General features: G+C 53.0%; 6 protein-coding genes across 6 annotated transcripts; 3 read left to right on the top strand and 3 right to left on the bottom strand.

Annotated features, from left to right (window-relative positions):
- Positions 1-1,020: 1,020 nt before the first annotated feature.
- On the bottom strand, positions 1,021-2,629 carry A1O5_04676 (protein phosphatase 5; the record flags this gene model as incomplete). Its single annotated transcript, XM_007745280.1, has 4 exons — positions 1,021-1,056; positions 1,110-1,234; positions 1,291-2,332; positions 2,387-2,629. The coding sequence occupies 4 exons, from the start codon at positions 2,627-2,629 to the stop codon at positions 1,021-1,023; spliced, it is 1,446 nt and encodes a 481-aa protein (XP_007743470.1).
- Positions 2,630-3,019: 390 nt separating this feature from the next.
- Positions 3,020-3,437, top strand: A1O5_04675 (uncharacterized protein; the record flags this gene model as incomplete). The annotated part of the gene is made up of 2 exons (XM_007745279.1): positions 3,020-3,082; positions 3,141-3,437. 2 exons carry the CDS (start codon positions 3,020-3,022, stop codon positions 3,435-3,437), a joined length of 360 nt encoding a protein of 119 aa, XP_007743469.1.
- Positions 3,438-3,721: 284 nt separating this feature from the next.
- Positions 3,722-5,287, bottom strand: A1O5_04674 (4-aminobutyrate aminotransferase; the record flags this gene model as incomplete). Its single annotated transcript, XM_007745278.1, has 1 exon — positions 3,722-5,287. The coding sequence occupies one exon, from the start codon at positions 5,285-5,287 to the stop codon at positions 3,722-3,724; it is 1,566 nt and encodes a 521-aa protein (XP_007743468.1).
- Positions 5,288-5,881: 594 nt separating this feature from the next.
- A1O5_04673 (uncharacterized protein) lies at positions 5,882-6,342 on the bottom strand (the record flags this gene model as incomplete). The annotated part of the gene is made up of 2 exons (XM_007745277.1): positions 5,882-6,148; positions 6,205-6,342. The coding sequence occupies 2 exons, from the start codon at positions 6,340-6,342 to the stop codon at positions 5,882-5,884; spliced, it is 405 nt and encodes a 134-aa protein (XP_007743467.1).
- A 900-nt stretch (positions 6,343-7,242) lies between these two features.
- Positions 7,243-8,185, top strand: A1O5_04672 (uncharacterized protein; the record flags this gene model as incomplete). The annotated part of the gene is made up of 2 exons (XM_007745276.1): positions 7,243-7,684; positions 7,749-8,185. 2 exons carry the CDS (start codon positions 7,243-7,245, stop codon positions 8,183-8,185), a joined length of 879 nt encoding a protein of 292 aa, XP_007743466.1.
- A 2,277-nt stretch (positions 8,186-10,462) lies between these two features.
- A1O5_04671 (uncharacterized protein) lies at positions 10,463-11,870 on the top strand (the record flags this gene model as incomplete). Its single annotated transcript, XM_007745275.1, has 3 exons — positions 10,463-11,062; positions 11,123-11,167; positions 11,232-11,870. The coding sequence occupies 3 exons, from the start codon at positions 10,463-10,465 to the stop codon at positions 11,868-11,870; spliced, it is 1,284 nt and encodes a 427-aa protein (XP_007743465.1).
- Between the last annotated feature and the right edge of the window lie 793 nt (positions 11,871-12,663).

Below are 12,663 nucleotides of genomic sequence, written 5' to 3'. Positions count from 1 at the left end.
ATGATCAATATCTTGAGCGGCGCGGGCACGAATCGCTCAGGCATACAATATCAGTGGTCGCAAGAGAGTAACTGTGAGTCGGATGGGAAATGGAGTCTTCAGGGAGTGTGCAATTTAATTTCTGATGATGGTAATGGTCAAAGAGTGATGACGGGTGAGATGGTCAAGATGGTGACGGTTCAGAGTAGGTTGGAAAAAAGCGGGGAGGGGAAGGAGGGGATTGCGCGATGGATTACTCGGCGAGTCGGTGTTGCACAGCCTACGGTGAGCTGTACTTGGTAGTTTGAGCCCTTGAATCTGAGGGGGCCATGTGAGGGGCCTACAGAGCCCTTCTCGATGCTCTGGACGCGAATCGAGCATGTTGTGGGCGCTGCAGGTGACGGCAATGCAGGGTTTCAGCTTCTCGGTTCTCGGGCGGCGAATGAGAGGCGGCAATGACTGGTTCTCACGGGGGGAGGAAACTGCTGGAGCAGTTGCTAGGGGACCGCTAGGCGACTTGCCCAGTGACTGACAGGCGCCACTAGGGGCACCCAGCGCTCCTCAGCGCTCCCCAAAGTGTGACGAGTCCCCTGTCTTTGGTTCAACCAGCACTGACCAACACCAGCCCATCTCGCCTGGAGCATACACAACACAAGTACTCGTACAGGGTAGGTCCAAGCAGATGCTGCGCCACTCAGCCACGTTTTGCAAGAACCACAACACCAAGCACTAATCCTCGCAATCGCAACCACACTCAAGTTCATGCCGACCTAGCTCGCTAGGTACCCAGCTTGCGAGCTTGCCAGGTACTTGAATTCTTACAAAAACAAAACTAGAACCTGAATTCACCAATATCGACATCCATGTATCCAGCGCCTCGCCCGCTATGAATCGATCACGCTGTCCAAGCCTCCTACTGGTACACGTACATGAGCACTGACACATGGTCCACAGTATACTGGAGTCTACAGTAGATCCCCCATAGCCTAGCTCTTTCTTCGCTTCAGGATATGCAAATGCAAACTATCCAACTAACAGTGCCTACATCATGGACATTAACGAGCTTGCTGCATACGCCTAGCATACATGTCAGCCAAAAGCTATTCTCCGGCGCGGGTCAGTCAACTTACCATAGGCTTGACATCAGGATGAGGCACAGCTTCAAATTGCTGATACTCGAGCTTCATGTCGGGCCCGATGTTGATGTACGCTCCCTTGTTCTCCGTTGTATCGCAGTATTTGGGCGCCGAGAAGACTGTAACAAGACATATTAGCGGAGACGGGGAGTCGACAGTGGTGACCTGAACCTACCTGTAATGCACTTTCCATCATGCTCGACCTCGTAGCCATCCATCCGCACCTCGTGGCTTCGAATCACAGCTTCTAGATGATTGTTTTCACAGAATTTCTTCGTCACGTCAGGGCCAAACTGTAATCCAACACCCCGCTTGCTGGGGCCTCTACCATTTTGAGGTTGAGGATCCGTCCAGAGCATCTCCATCATCAGACCCGACTGACCAGGCTGTCGCTGCACATGGCGATCGAGTTTGCGGATGTCATCCAGTGTAACTTTATCGTCGGAAAACAGGCCACCATGTAGAGTGAGATATTTCTGCCCGATCAACGTCGCCAATGGTAGCGCTGAGAATGACTCGGAGAACAGCTTGAAAGTCTTTTCGTTGTATTTGGCCCTGCATTCGCCTTCGAATCCATACACTCGGTTCATATCGTCCGTTTCGTGGTTTCCCCGATTCAAGAAGAAGGCTTTAGGCCGTAGCCACTTGTAGGCATAGAGGAGCAGGGCGATTTCCGTCGACCACGACCCTCGGTCCACAAAGTCGCCGTTGAATAGATATGCGTGTTGGTCCGTCGGGTAGCCGTTGAGTCGGAAGATCTCGAGCAAATCGAAGAATTGGCCGTGGGTGTCTCCGCAGACCGTGAGCGTGGTATCTGGGGCAATGTCCATCTCGACCATGGTCGGTTCGTCGTACACGATATCTCTCACAGCCTTGATGATCTGAAACACGTACTTCTTGTGGATCTTTTTGCCGTTCTTGAACCGCTGTATCATATCATCGATGAATTCCTGGGTCATTTCGTTCCCTAATCTTACGCCGTCGTATTTCTCGTCCACCTCTATCGAGTCCAAGTCGAGTCCTTCGAATGCCGACGGAGGTTCTTCGACTTCGATCGCTTTCAGGAACTGTAGCTTCTTCACTAGCTTTTCGCACTCTGCGAGTTTGAGTTTTGCCTCCCTGTTGTTGGGCTCCTTTCGGCACACCGTTTTGAAGTCTCGGAGGGCATCTTGAGAATTTAGAATGGCAGTATTGGCAATCGCTCGTCTCCAGTATGCCTGTGTAATATAAGTCAGCCGATGGACTACAACTGCGAGAGTTCGATTTTGTACCTTGATGTAATCCTTGTCGAGTTCAATAGCCTTAGTCGCATCAACGATAGCATAGCCGTAGGCCTCGAGCTTGATATTTGCCTGGGCTCGATTACAGTAGAACGACGGGTCTGCATTGTGTTTTTCTATTGCCTTGGTGTAATAGTCGACAGCGGAGGGCCAGTCATGTTGCGCGAAGGCCTGGTTGCCCTTGACTTTCAGGGCGGTTGCGGCGGCCTTGTCTGCGGCGAGATTCGAGGCCATGGCCGAGAAGAGACGGACGTGATTCGGCCAGAGAAAAAGGAGAGAGCAGATGCGGGGAAGTAAGGCCGCGAGTATTATCGTATCATTACGGTGTCGTAGGCGCAATGTGTCGAGGGATGGGTGGTCGAGTGTTCACTTGCCTCGCCTAGTTTTTTGTTGCGGAACAGCCGCCAGTCGAGAACTTTCCGAGAAGTCGAAGGAAGCTCGGCAGACCTGCGATTTTCAGTGCCGAGACTGGAGTCGGATCTCATAGTGGACACTAGTTTAGCGCTAACGGCCGATCTTCCGAAACCTTAAATGGCATTCCGTCCTTGCAAACTGCGGGCGACAAGAACGCCTCTGCGTCTGTGCGTCTCGGCCTTTTCCATCAACCCATCTCCCATCATCATTATGGCTGGCCGTGGCAGCCGCACACGGGCCTGTATGGTCTGCTCCATTGTGCAGAGCGCCACTGTAAGCAACGCCGTTGTCGTTTCCTGACCCTTGCTTTGAGACTAATATAGAACCATAGGAATTTTACCGCAACGGCTGCCCCAACTGCGAAGAAATTCTCGGCCTGCGCAACTCCCAAGACGCGATTCAAGAATGCACTTCTCAAGTCTTCGAAGGATTGATTGCTATGGGGGACCCTAAGACATCCTGGGTGGCTCGGTGGCAGCGCCTTACCGATTACGTCCCTGGGGTCTATGCTGTCAAGGTTGTGGGAACGTTGCCGAGAGAGATAATCGATTCGTTGGAGGATAATGGCATCAAGTATATCCCCAGAGATGGAAGCGCAATGGAGGAAGATAGTGTTGCAGCTTCCTGACGGCTGCGGCAATCGGGCTGACAGCGAAGAACGGGTTTGCGCGATTCTGTGGTGGCGATGACTATTGACGCCAGACGTGATGGAGATACTCAACCAAGAAACAACAAATGGCCGAAACGGACACAACGATACACGATACGCGAACTGAAAGAAGTACTTGTTATTGCATGCGCTATGTTACCTCCTTTAACGGAAACCACCGATAATAGAGAGTTGCGCCAAACGCTACAGGGCTAAGCCACCGGGGTGCCAACTCCTCGGAACAGACACAAACTTTTTGCGTCTCACAGAGACTTGGCCAATTTCTCGAACGCATCCAGCAGAATATCAGCATGGTGCTTCTGGAATATCAGCATCGGCCTCAACCTCACAGCCGACGCACCACTGCCACCAATATTAATACCAAGTGTCTTAGCCTTTGCCAAAAATTCATCACGTTTGGGATTGTCAAAGGCAATAAAAGTGCCCTGCCCTTTACCTCGGAGGTTTTGGAATTGTTGGGGATATTGTTGAGCGAGCCTCTCGATGCCTGCATATAGGTAGTCGCCCACCACTGCCGTATTCTCCACCAGGTTCAACCTCTCAATTTCATTGATGATGGCGCGGAAGAGAATTGCCCGGGCCGGGTCGCCCATCCATGTGTTGAATTGACGATATGGCTTGTTCGGTCGCAAGTCTGGGTTGCCGAAGTAGTACCCCGCCGTTTGTGCTTTCTTGGAGAAGGTCACCATGTCCGGTGGATCTTCCAGGTTCCAGTGATCGTGGGCCCAGAATTTGCCCGTCGCGCCGACACCGGTCTGCACTTCGTCGACGATCAAGAGGACATTGTTTCGGCGAGTGACTTCCCGTAGACCTCTGAAGAAGGCTGGACTAGCGTGGTTGTCGCCGCCTTCAGACTGAATAGGTTCGACGATCACAGCAGCCACGGGATTGTGGTACGTCTTGATTATACGCTCGGCTTCTTCCAGGCATCTCTTTTCTTCAGCGGCATTTTCTTCCGCGTGCTGCTCGAGAGGGTACTTCAGAGAGGGGAAGGAGCATTGAGGCCAGTCAAAGGCGGGAATGTCTATCTTGTGGATCGGCTTGCTGCGGGTGGTTGATAGAGTCCCAAACAGGCGACCGTGGAAGGCGGTTTTGAAGGACATGATCGACATATCGGGGGAGCCGGGCTTCTTATTCTCCATGGTGCTCTCGATCTCTTCTGCGGTGAATTCCACGTCTCGGCCGCCCCGCTCTTGCTGTCGCTTCCACATGAAAGCAGCTTTGTACGCGGTCTCGTTGGCGTCCGAACCGGCCGTGGCGGTGAAGACCTGGTTCATGCCCTTGGGCGCCACTCGAAGAATACCGGTCTGGAGGATCGAAGCCCAGTCGTGGGAAGGGAAGTTGCCTAGAGCAGGTCGATTGATGATGGCCGAGGCCATCTCCGGACTAGTAGCTGCCAGCAGGAGAGAAGGATTGTTGTAGCCCACGGGGATGGAGGCAATCTGGGCATATACATCCAGCAGCACGTTTCCATCGGGATCTGCGATGTAATTGGCGTAGCTCTGTTGATAGTTTGCCAACATATTGAGGCTGCGAGTATCAAATACTTTGTGAAGCTCCGCGATGGCCTTTTGGCTTTGAGGTCCTGGAATAGGCGTGACCACCTTGGGCCCAACGGGCTCATCGGGGAAGAATGCTGTCTCCATTGAAGGAGTCTCGATGTGAGCTTGAGCCACGGCGGCGGCTTTACGCTTGTCGGTACTTGTTGCCAAAGCTCGAAAAGGCGTTGGTCTCAACGAGGATCGAGCTGGTGTTGCTAGGCGACCGACAGCGCGCAGTCCAGCCAAAGCTCGGAGGGAGGAGGCCATTGTTCGTATTAATCAGTGCAGCTGCAATCAGTGCGGGGAGGAATGACATGCAAATACAAGACGATTGAACCAGCGATCTGAAGCAGGTCTGGTGAACTCGGCTGAGGAGGCAAGGTCAGTCCTAGCCAGTGGACACCTTGAACTTTTGCTTCTGGTAATATAGGAGCCAGAGCTAAAGGTGAATGGGGATCACGAGGGTCGAGGAAGAGTGTCATTGTTGGAACAAGTTGTCGAAAATGAAGGGCGCACGAGGCAGCGAGGCAGGAACAAACAAAGTGCGGAGAAGGACGCTGCCCATGTGTCATTGGGGGCCGGATATCCTCGCACTGTAGCTGTGCAAATCAGAGCATATTGCGCTCCCCCACAAGAGCTTCACTGGAGCCCGTGGCATCTGCTTCATCTGCTTTAGGAAGCCCGAGGCGGCACACAGAGGCCTGGATACAAACACTCGGTGGTGGACATTCTCAATGCACCTGTGGAATGAAGGGACCCATGGTCTGGACGGACATGTTTTGAAAGCTGTCTAACTCGCCAGGTACTTGGTCAATGAAAACCTCTCGCTGTGTTATTTCCACCCTGCGCTTATTCGCGTCTTCATCCCCTGCGCTCAATTTTGTCCATCACTTGCTCATCGCTCAATCCCTCCTGGCCAGGTGCCCGATCAGTCCGCGGGCCTTCCGACGCACCCTGCACAAAATCCGACGGCTGGACTTTGTGCTCTGTCATTCTCGTCGAGCCCTTCGCAAATGGATCGTGGGTGACACCGCCAGGGACTGAGTGCAATCGTTTGGAGTCGACCTGAGAGGGGAGGGTATCTCCCGTCCCAGTCAGGACGTCATTGACAGCAGTGTCTCTGGTAGACTAAAGGAAAGTCAGCTTGGGCTATCGTGTTGATGGGACGTTGGACTGGGACTAACCCTAGGGATGTCGCCTTCATTGGTCGCAGCCTCTGCAAGCGTCCGGCCACCAAGGGCGTTGCGATCTGTTTCAGATGCTATCTGATCTGGCCGTGGCTTGGAGGGTATATATCTGGGTTCTGCTGCGTCGTCTGGCATCTTTGTGCCCTTCTATACCATGTCGAAGAGCTCACCTCCACTGTCTCGTCCGGATTGAGCCATGATGGATTTGAGAGCGGTCACTTTCAACGTCAAGAGTGGGATTGATTGATGTAGCAACTGGCAACTATGTGCTCGGAGGGTAGTTTGGGGACAAAGGAAACGGAGAGATTCCTCTCGACAATTTATTGCTCAACATGGCCGCCTTGACCCTAGCGATTGTTGTGTGCTATGAACATTATCGTCATACAGTGGAGAAGATGATGTCACGAAACTTGCCTCTGATGTTCCTGGCATGAGGGCAAACTTGCTGCGTGGCCTTCAGCCTCGTGAAGAGAGAGAGAGACAGAGAGAGATTGGCGTCGAAGACGATCTCTTGCTCGGAAAAGAATTCATTGATGAGAGCAAAGAAGAGTGGTGGCTGTCGTCGGCTTACTGGGTACTTGGCGATGCTTCGCAACATCGAGCTAGCTCCCTTGGTGGGCTGAAGGCTGTGCTGGGCTGTGGTGGCGGCATCCCCCGCAATCCATCGAGTTGCCGAGGCAGAGAGAGCTCTGCCATGACCGATGAGACCAGCAGGTCAAATAATATTCGGCTTTCAGGAGTCGACTTCAGTTTCACGGTAAGAGGCAATCGAGTGTCGGCCGCGCTTCAAGGATCAACGTCGAATACCTACTAGAGATCTCTCATTCTTGGATTGTTTTAATCGTCGAGCAACGATGGCTGGTCCAAACAACGGAATCGTCCTGTATCACTACTCTTTCTCCCCTTTCGCTCGGAGAGTCCTGTGGTATCTGAGTCTGCGAGGCATGGACTACGCTGAATGTGTAAGGCGGCCGCTTGGCCCATCTTCTTACCTGGACCGCATACTGAGAACCCGTATAGAAACAACCGCCGGTCATGCCTCGTCCCGATCTCAGCGCATTGGGTGTCAAGTACAGGAGAATCCCCGTAATGGCCATAGGTCGTGACGTCTACTGCGACAGTCGCATCATCATTCGCAAGTTGGAAGATTTGTTCCCTGAGGGCGCGCTAGGTGCATCAACTGCCGAAGACAAAGCCATTGAAAAGTTTCTGGAAATCTGGAACATTGAGGCGGGTATCTTTACACGGGCATCTCAGCTGATCCCAACGAGTATGCCACTGCTAAACGATCCCAAATTCACCAAGGACCGAGAAGAGTTCTCCGGCCGCCCATGGAGCAAAGAACACATTGCCGAGAACAGACCGGAAGCAGTGGCTGCCATCAGGAGCGGATTCAGGTTTCTCGAGACCACCTTGTTGGCCGATGGGCGGAAATGGGTACTCAAGACGGAAAAGCCGACTCTGGCCGACATTGAAGGTAAGCAAGAAGTACATTGCAGGGTCGCTATACCTTGTCGATTTGGCTAATGCAAGTGGCCCAGCCATCTGGACTTTTGATTGGTTGAATGGATTAAAAGGGGCTCTTCCCCGGGAGTTGATCTCTGACCAGAAATATCCCAAGGTCTTTGCGTGGATTGCCAGGTTCAATGATGCCCTCAAGATCGCCAAAGCTCAAGCGCCGAAACCGGCCACTTTGAAAGGCGACGCTGCAGTTGAGCGGATCCTCAACGCTCCCTTCGCCGACAAGGACTTGGGGATTGACCTCGCGGATCCTCTTGGACTGCAGCAAGGAGCCGAAGTGGAAGTGTTTCCAATTGACTCAGGCACCCAACATCACGACCAGGGCCGTCTCATTGGGTTGACAGAGGACGAAGTTGTTTTGAGCACCCAAGCGAAGGGAACGGAGGTCCGCTTGCATTTCCCCCGGACAGGGTTCCGCATCAGAGCAGTCACTGGTGGAGGCCAGTCGAAGCTGTGAGTATGGCTGCACCATGTTGCAGTCGGACAAGGCAACAGTCGTTCCACAAATGCAATATATCCCTCGGCTCTTGTCAATTCCTGAGCAAGGACGCATATGACCGTCATGGCCGCCCGAGTAGCGCACGGAGCGGCACGTTCAAGCCAGAGCCACTTGAGACGGGAAATCCACCTTGCGTATCACGAAGTTTTGATATTGGGCTCTCAAGAGTCGGGAAAGTCGAATTTCAAGGCGCCAATGTGTGTAGCTCGATAGCCACTGCCTGTCAGACGAAGCCATCTCCATTCTATCCCGTGTTTGCCCCCGGTGGAGCGGTATGTTGGGTACAACCTACCTGCCACACTGTCTGCGAGGGGATCTTTAGAAGAAACACGGTAGTTCTGTTCCCACTGGCGATAGACCTGAGACTGTGTTGCCGGATTCCTAACTCTTTGAAACACATGTGTCTTCCTTACGCTCGATATCTTCAATAGCAGAAACAACAGAAGAGGCAGCTGGGGGTCTCTCAAGATGGCACTAATATTCAACAGACGGTGAGCACATCGGGTTTGGACACATTTGGTCTTCTCACCTCATGGTCAATTAGCTTTGTGCGATTCGGAGAAAATGTGACATGTCACACATGCAACAACGCAACACGACTCAGGTAGATGCCCAACCCGTGACAGATTGCGGTGGCCAATTGCAGGACCATGACGCCCTTTCTTGGCTGGCCACAGACGCACAGCGACGCGACGCCGTTTGTCTTGCTGCCCAACGGGAGGGCATTGGCTGGAAAGAGAGTCCCAGCTGGCATGTTTGGGGGTTGTCTGAGCTGACCGGTGTCACTAGGCTGAGCTTTTTCGGGTCATCTGCACTGATAACCCCCATAGGGAATGACAGAACGGCAAGCTCCAATGCATCTGCAGGCATCTGCAAGCCTCCCACGCGCGGGCCTCGCTTGTCCATGTCCGCCACGGGGATCATGGAAGGGTTACGGATGGAATCTGACGACTTGAGGAGGATCTTGGGGAGATGATGAGCTGATGACTGTGGATATTGGCGATGAGAAAGAGTCCATCATGGAAGGGCGCAGGCAGGGCGCAGGGAGCAAGGAGCAGGGAAAAATGAGAGTACGGGGAGAACAAGTTCGGGATCTTCGTATTCTTTTTCTTTTTTCCCTTTCTGGAACCAAATGGAACGGACAGGGCGAGATACTTAGGTATGTAGTGAGGTCCTTTTGATAAGCAATCCCCTATGCTATGGGCCTTGTTGCTGTTCTGAGTTGTACATCATTTTCTCCTTTTTTTGCCTGCGCACTGAAAATTTTCTCTTTTCGCTCATCGCCTCGCAGTTTCCCATCCAGCCCATCCCATGAGACAGGCTACAGGCTTGGATTCTATTCGATAACTAGAATGCCACCTTCTATTCTCTGCTAGACTGGGTGCCTGTTGATCGACGGTAGTACTCTGATCATCATCCCACTTCCAACGCGTTTCAGGGACCTTGGAGGCGTTGGAGGCGTCGGGCTGACTTGATCATCCTCATGTTTGCCCCTCTCCCCTGCTATCTGTGTGCGACAGGAGGCGCACGACACTGGCAGAGACGGCCAGTCTGAGCGGCGCCCCGAACCAGTGTTCTTTGTACTGGTACGCTCCGGGACGTAGATCAGCAATTATAGGTACTCGGTACATTACAAGCCCCCCCCAACAAAGTACTGTACCTGTATCCGGCCCACCCCCAAGCTGCGTATTTGGATTGGGCGGCTGTAGAAGGCCGTCGGTGGGCAACGATTGGGCGGCAGTTCCTCGCTTGAAACCACCCATCCAAACCCCCCGTGCAGGCCCTGCTTCTGCCCAAAAAGCCCAACTCCAGTCTCCATGGGCCCAAAAGCCGCCTGGTCTCAGTTGACTGTTCTCTGTTCTGCCTGCGCACACAACTCGCCCCCTCTCACCTTTCTCTTTCATCTTTCTCATTTCCAAAACCACGTCAACCCAGCCAAATCTTTCTGTCCGATTAATCACGTCGCCCACTCCTTTTATCCAGGCCATACCATTCCATTGGATCTCAATCCCTACGGATCACCCCTTGGACTCGTCTATCCCCGTGGATTTTGATTACCCAGGAGTTGCCTTAGCCCACAAGGAAACCTGACCAACGCAATCCCGTCGCTTATCCTCAAACCATTCTCCTGACCACTTTCCTTCCCATTTGTCTGTTCCCGCCTTCGTTGCTGCCCAACGGAACAAGGATTTCTTCCTTGCGCACTGGAGGCCATTTATATTCGCTGCCGCCAGAATGTCCTCCCGCTATGATGACCGAGACTACCGTGGAGGCGAGCCTCGTCGAAGAGAAAGAGACCGTGAGCGTGAACCTCGCGAGCGTATTGAACCTGCACCCAGAGAGAGGAGGCCAATAGACGACCACCCCGAACGAAGAGAAAGAGACACCCCGATGTCTGATATCATGGACATTGGAATTGACCGCCGTGTGGAATCTCGCCCGGAACCCAGGATGGACCGCATGGATATCGCGAGAGACCCAACCAGGGCCAACACTGCCAGAAGCATCGATCCTATCCGGCCAGAACGTACCGTGGACAGCCGTAGCATCGAGCCTCCTGAAAGATTGTATCAAGATCCCACCACTGGAACAATGTACCGCCAACTGCCCCAGAGATATCCTCGTGAAGACCGTGACTACCTTGATCCTGTTCCTCCCAGTCGTCGTATGCCAATGGACACACCCATGAGGGATCGTGATGACCCCCCAAGGCCACAACTGCAACTGTCCGAATTCTGGTGTCCGGGAGAAGGAATTGAACGCGAAGTTATCCAACATGAGATTTGCAAGTTCCTGGGCCAGGATGCCACATGTCGTCCAGGTGTTGATAACCGAGTATGCCGCCTCAAACAGGTCCTGAAATTGGTAAGTGTGGCCGCTAACAGTTGTCGATAGGGACGTCCTGGCTACTGGGTTAGGGCATATCGCGCACTTACGACGGTACGGACTCCGGGTGTCAGCTCCCTCGTGTGATGAGATCTCAATACTGACCGAACCTGGCTAGGCAATGGAACAGAGTCTGCGTGATGAGTCGGAGAGATGGGTGCGCGAAAAAGAGCGAAGAAGACGACAGGGTGATACTCGAGGTATGGGCCGTACGACACCTCCAGCAAACGAGTCTAAGGCTCGGACAGGTTCCTATGCCGACTTGGCAGACTCGCAAGAAAGGACCCAAGAAAGACGACGCTTCACACCTGGAGACATGGACCTTGACGAGGATGATTATCGTGCGCCTCTCAGGCATCGTGAACCCCGTGAGCGTGAGCGTGAACGTGAGCGTGACCTGGAACCTCCCCGCCCCGTGGCCACTGGCCGTATCCCAGTTACCACTGGCTATCCTCCGGAACCTGGTTATACCCAATATGCCATTTCTTCTCAACAGTCGGGATATGCTCCAGGCCAGCCGGCGTACTACGGAGCAGAAAGAGAACCTAGGACTTTACATGGCGGCAACACCACGCCCCCAACATCAGCCATTAGCCGAGCCGCACCATCAGCAGGCTATAGCCAACCCGGATATCCAGCAAGGACAGGACCGCCTGTCACCCAGCCGATATCAGCGTCTTATGATGGGCGGGGGAGGGATTTAATGGGTGGTCCATACCCTCCCAGCTATCCAGAGACCCGTGCCACTAGAAGATGAGCGCCATCTTGCTTGTGACCTTTTCATAACAGCAACACGTCCCTGGATAATGTTATGCCTGAACAGGAGCTTCTTCCCCTCCCCCCAAAAAAACCCGGGATTCCAGACTGAAAGGTCTCCCTCGATATTCTTACCCAGCCATGCCACGGGCCTCCTCAACAAGCAGGCCACATGGATTGCAAATGCACTGTTTTTGTTATACCCGGATTGACATGACGACTTGTGCCATGGGAATACGGCCGGATTGTTACATCGGCGCTCATGAGGCCACGAAATATTTGGAGATTTCAAGAGGCAACACAGTTTGCGCGGTCTATGATTACAGTGCGATACCATTCAGCGCATCACTTACCGGAGTCGGACTTTGATGTCCACCATCTACCCCATGGATCCTGGAGGCGTATTGAACATTACTGGAAATGGATTTGATCCCAAAGATTGATAACCATCATGGCAAAGCCCGGTCTTACGATTCAGGAATTGTTGGTACCTAGCATTGGATTGGCGTGTTGGAGATGAATCATGGAGCTTGAAAGGTGTTTTTGTTTGATCTATCAAGACTGATGACAACAACTAATAGCAACGACACCTTATACCACTGGCTTGTCTCTGAGGCTGGTTGTTCCGGATGGTTTTGAAGTTGCTGCTTTCGTGATTTTCGTTGACCCGGATGGTCCCCTTGCTTTCGTGCCCGGATATTCCCTGGTGTTTGCTTTTCCTTGATTGTCGCTCTGCCGGCTCAGCTTACCCGCGGGTCCAAGCTCACTTACTGATTGAAAAGGCCACCCTCCAG

The sequence above is a fragment of the Cladophialophora psammophila genome, assembly GCF_000585535.1.
Source record: "Cladophialophora psammophila CBS 110553 chromosome Unknown aczJe-supercont1.6, whole genome shotgun sequence".
Lineage (NCBI taxonomy): Eukaryota > Fungi > Ascomycota > Eurotiomycetes > Chaetothyriales > Herpotrichiellaceae > Cladophialophora > Cladophialophora psammophila.
Note: the sequence above shows the minus strand (reverse complement) of the source record. Positions and strands in the feature narration are given on the sequence as shown.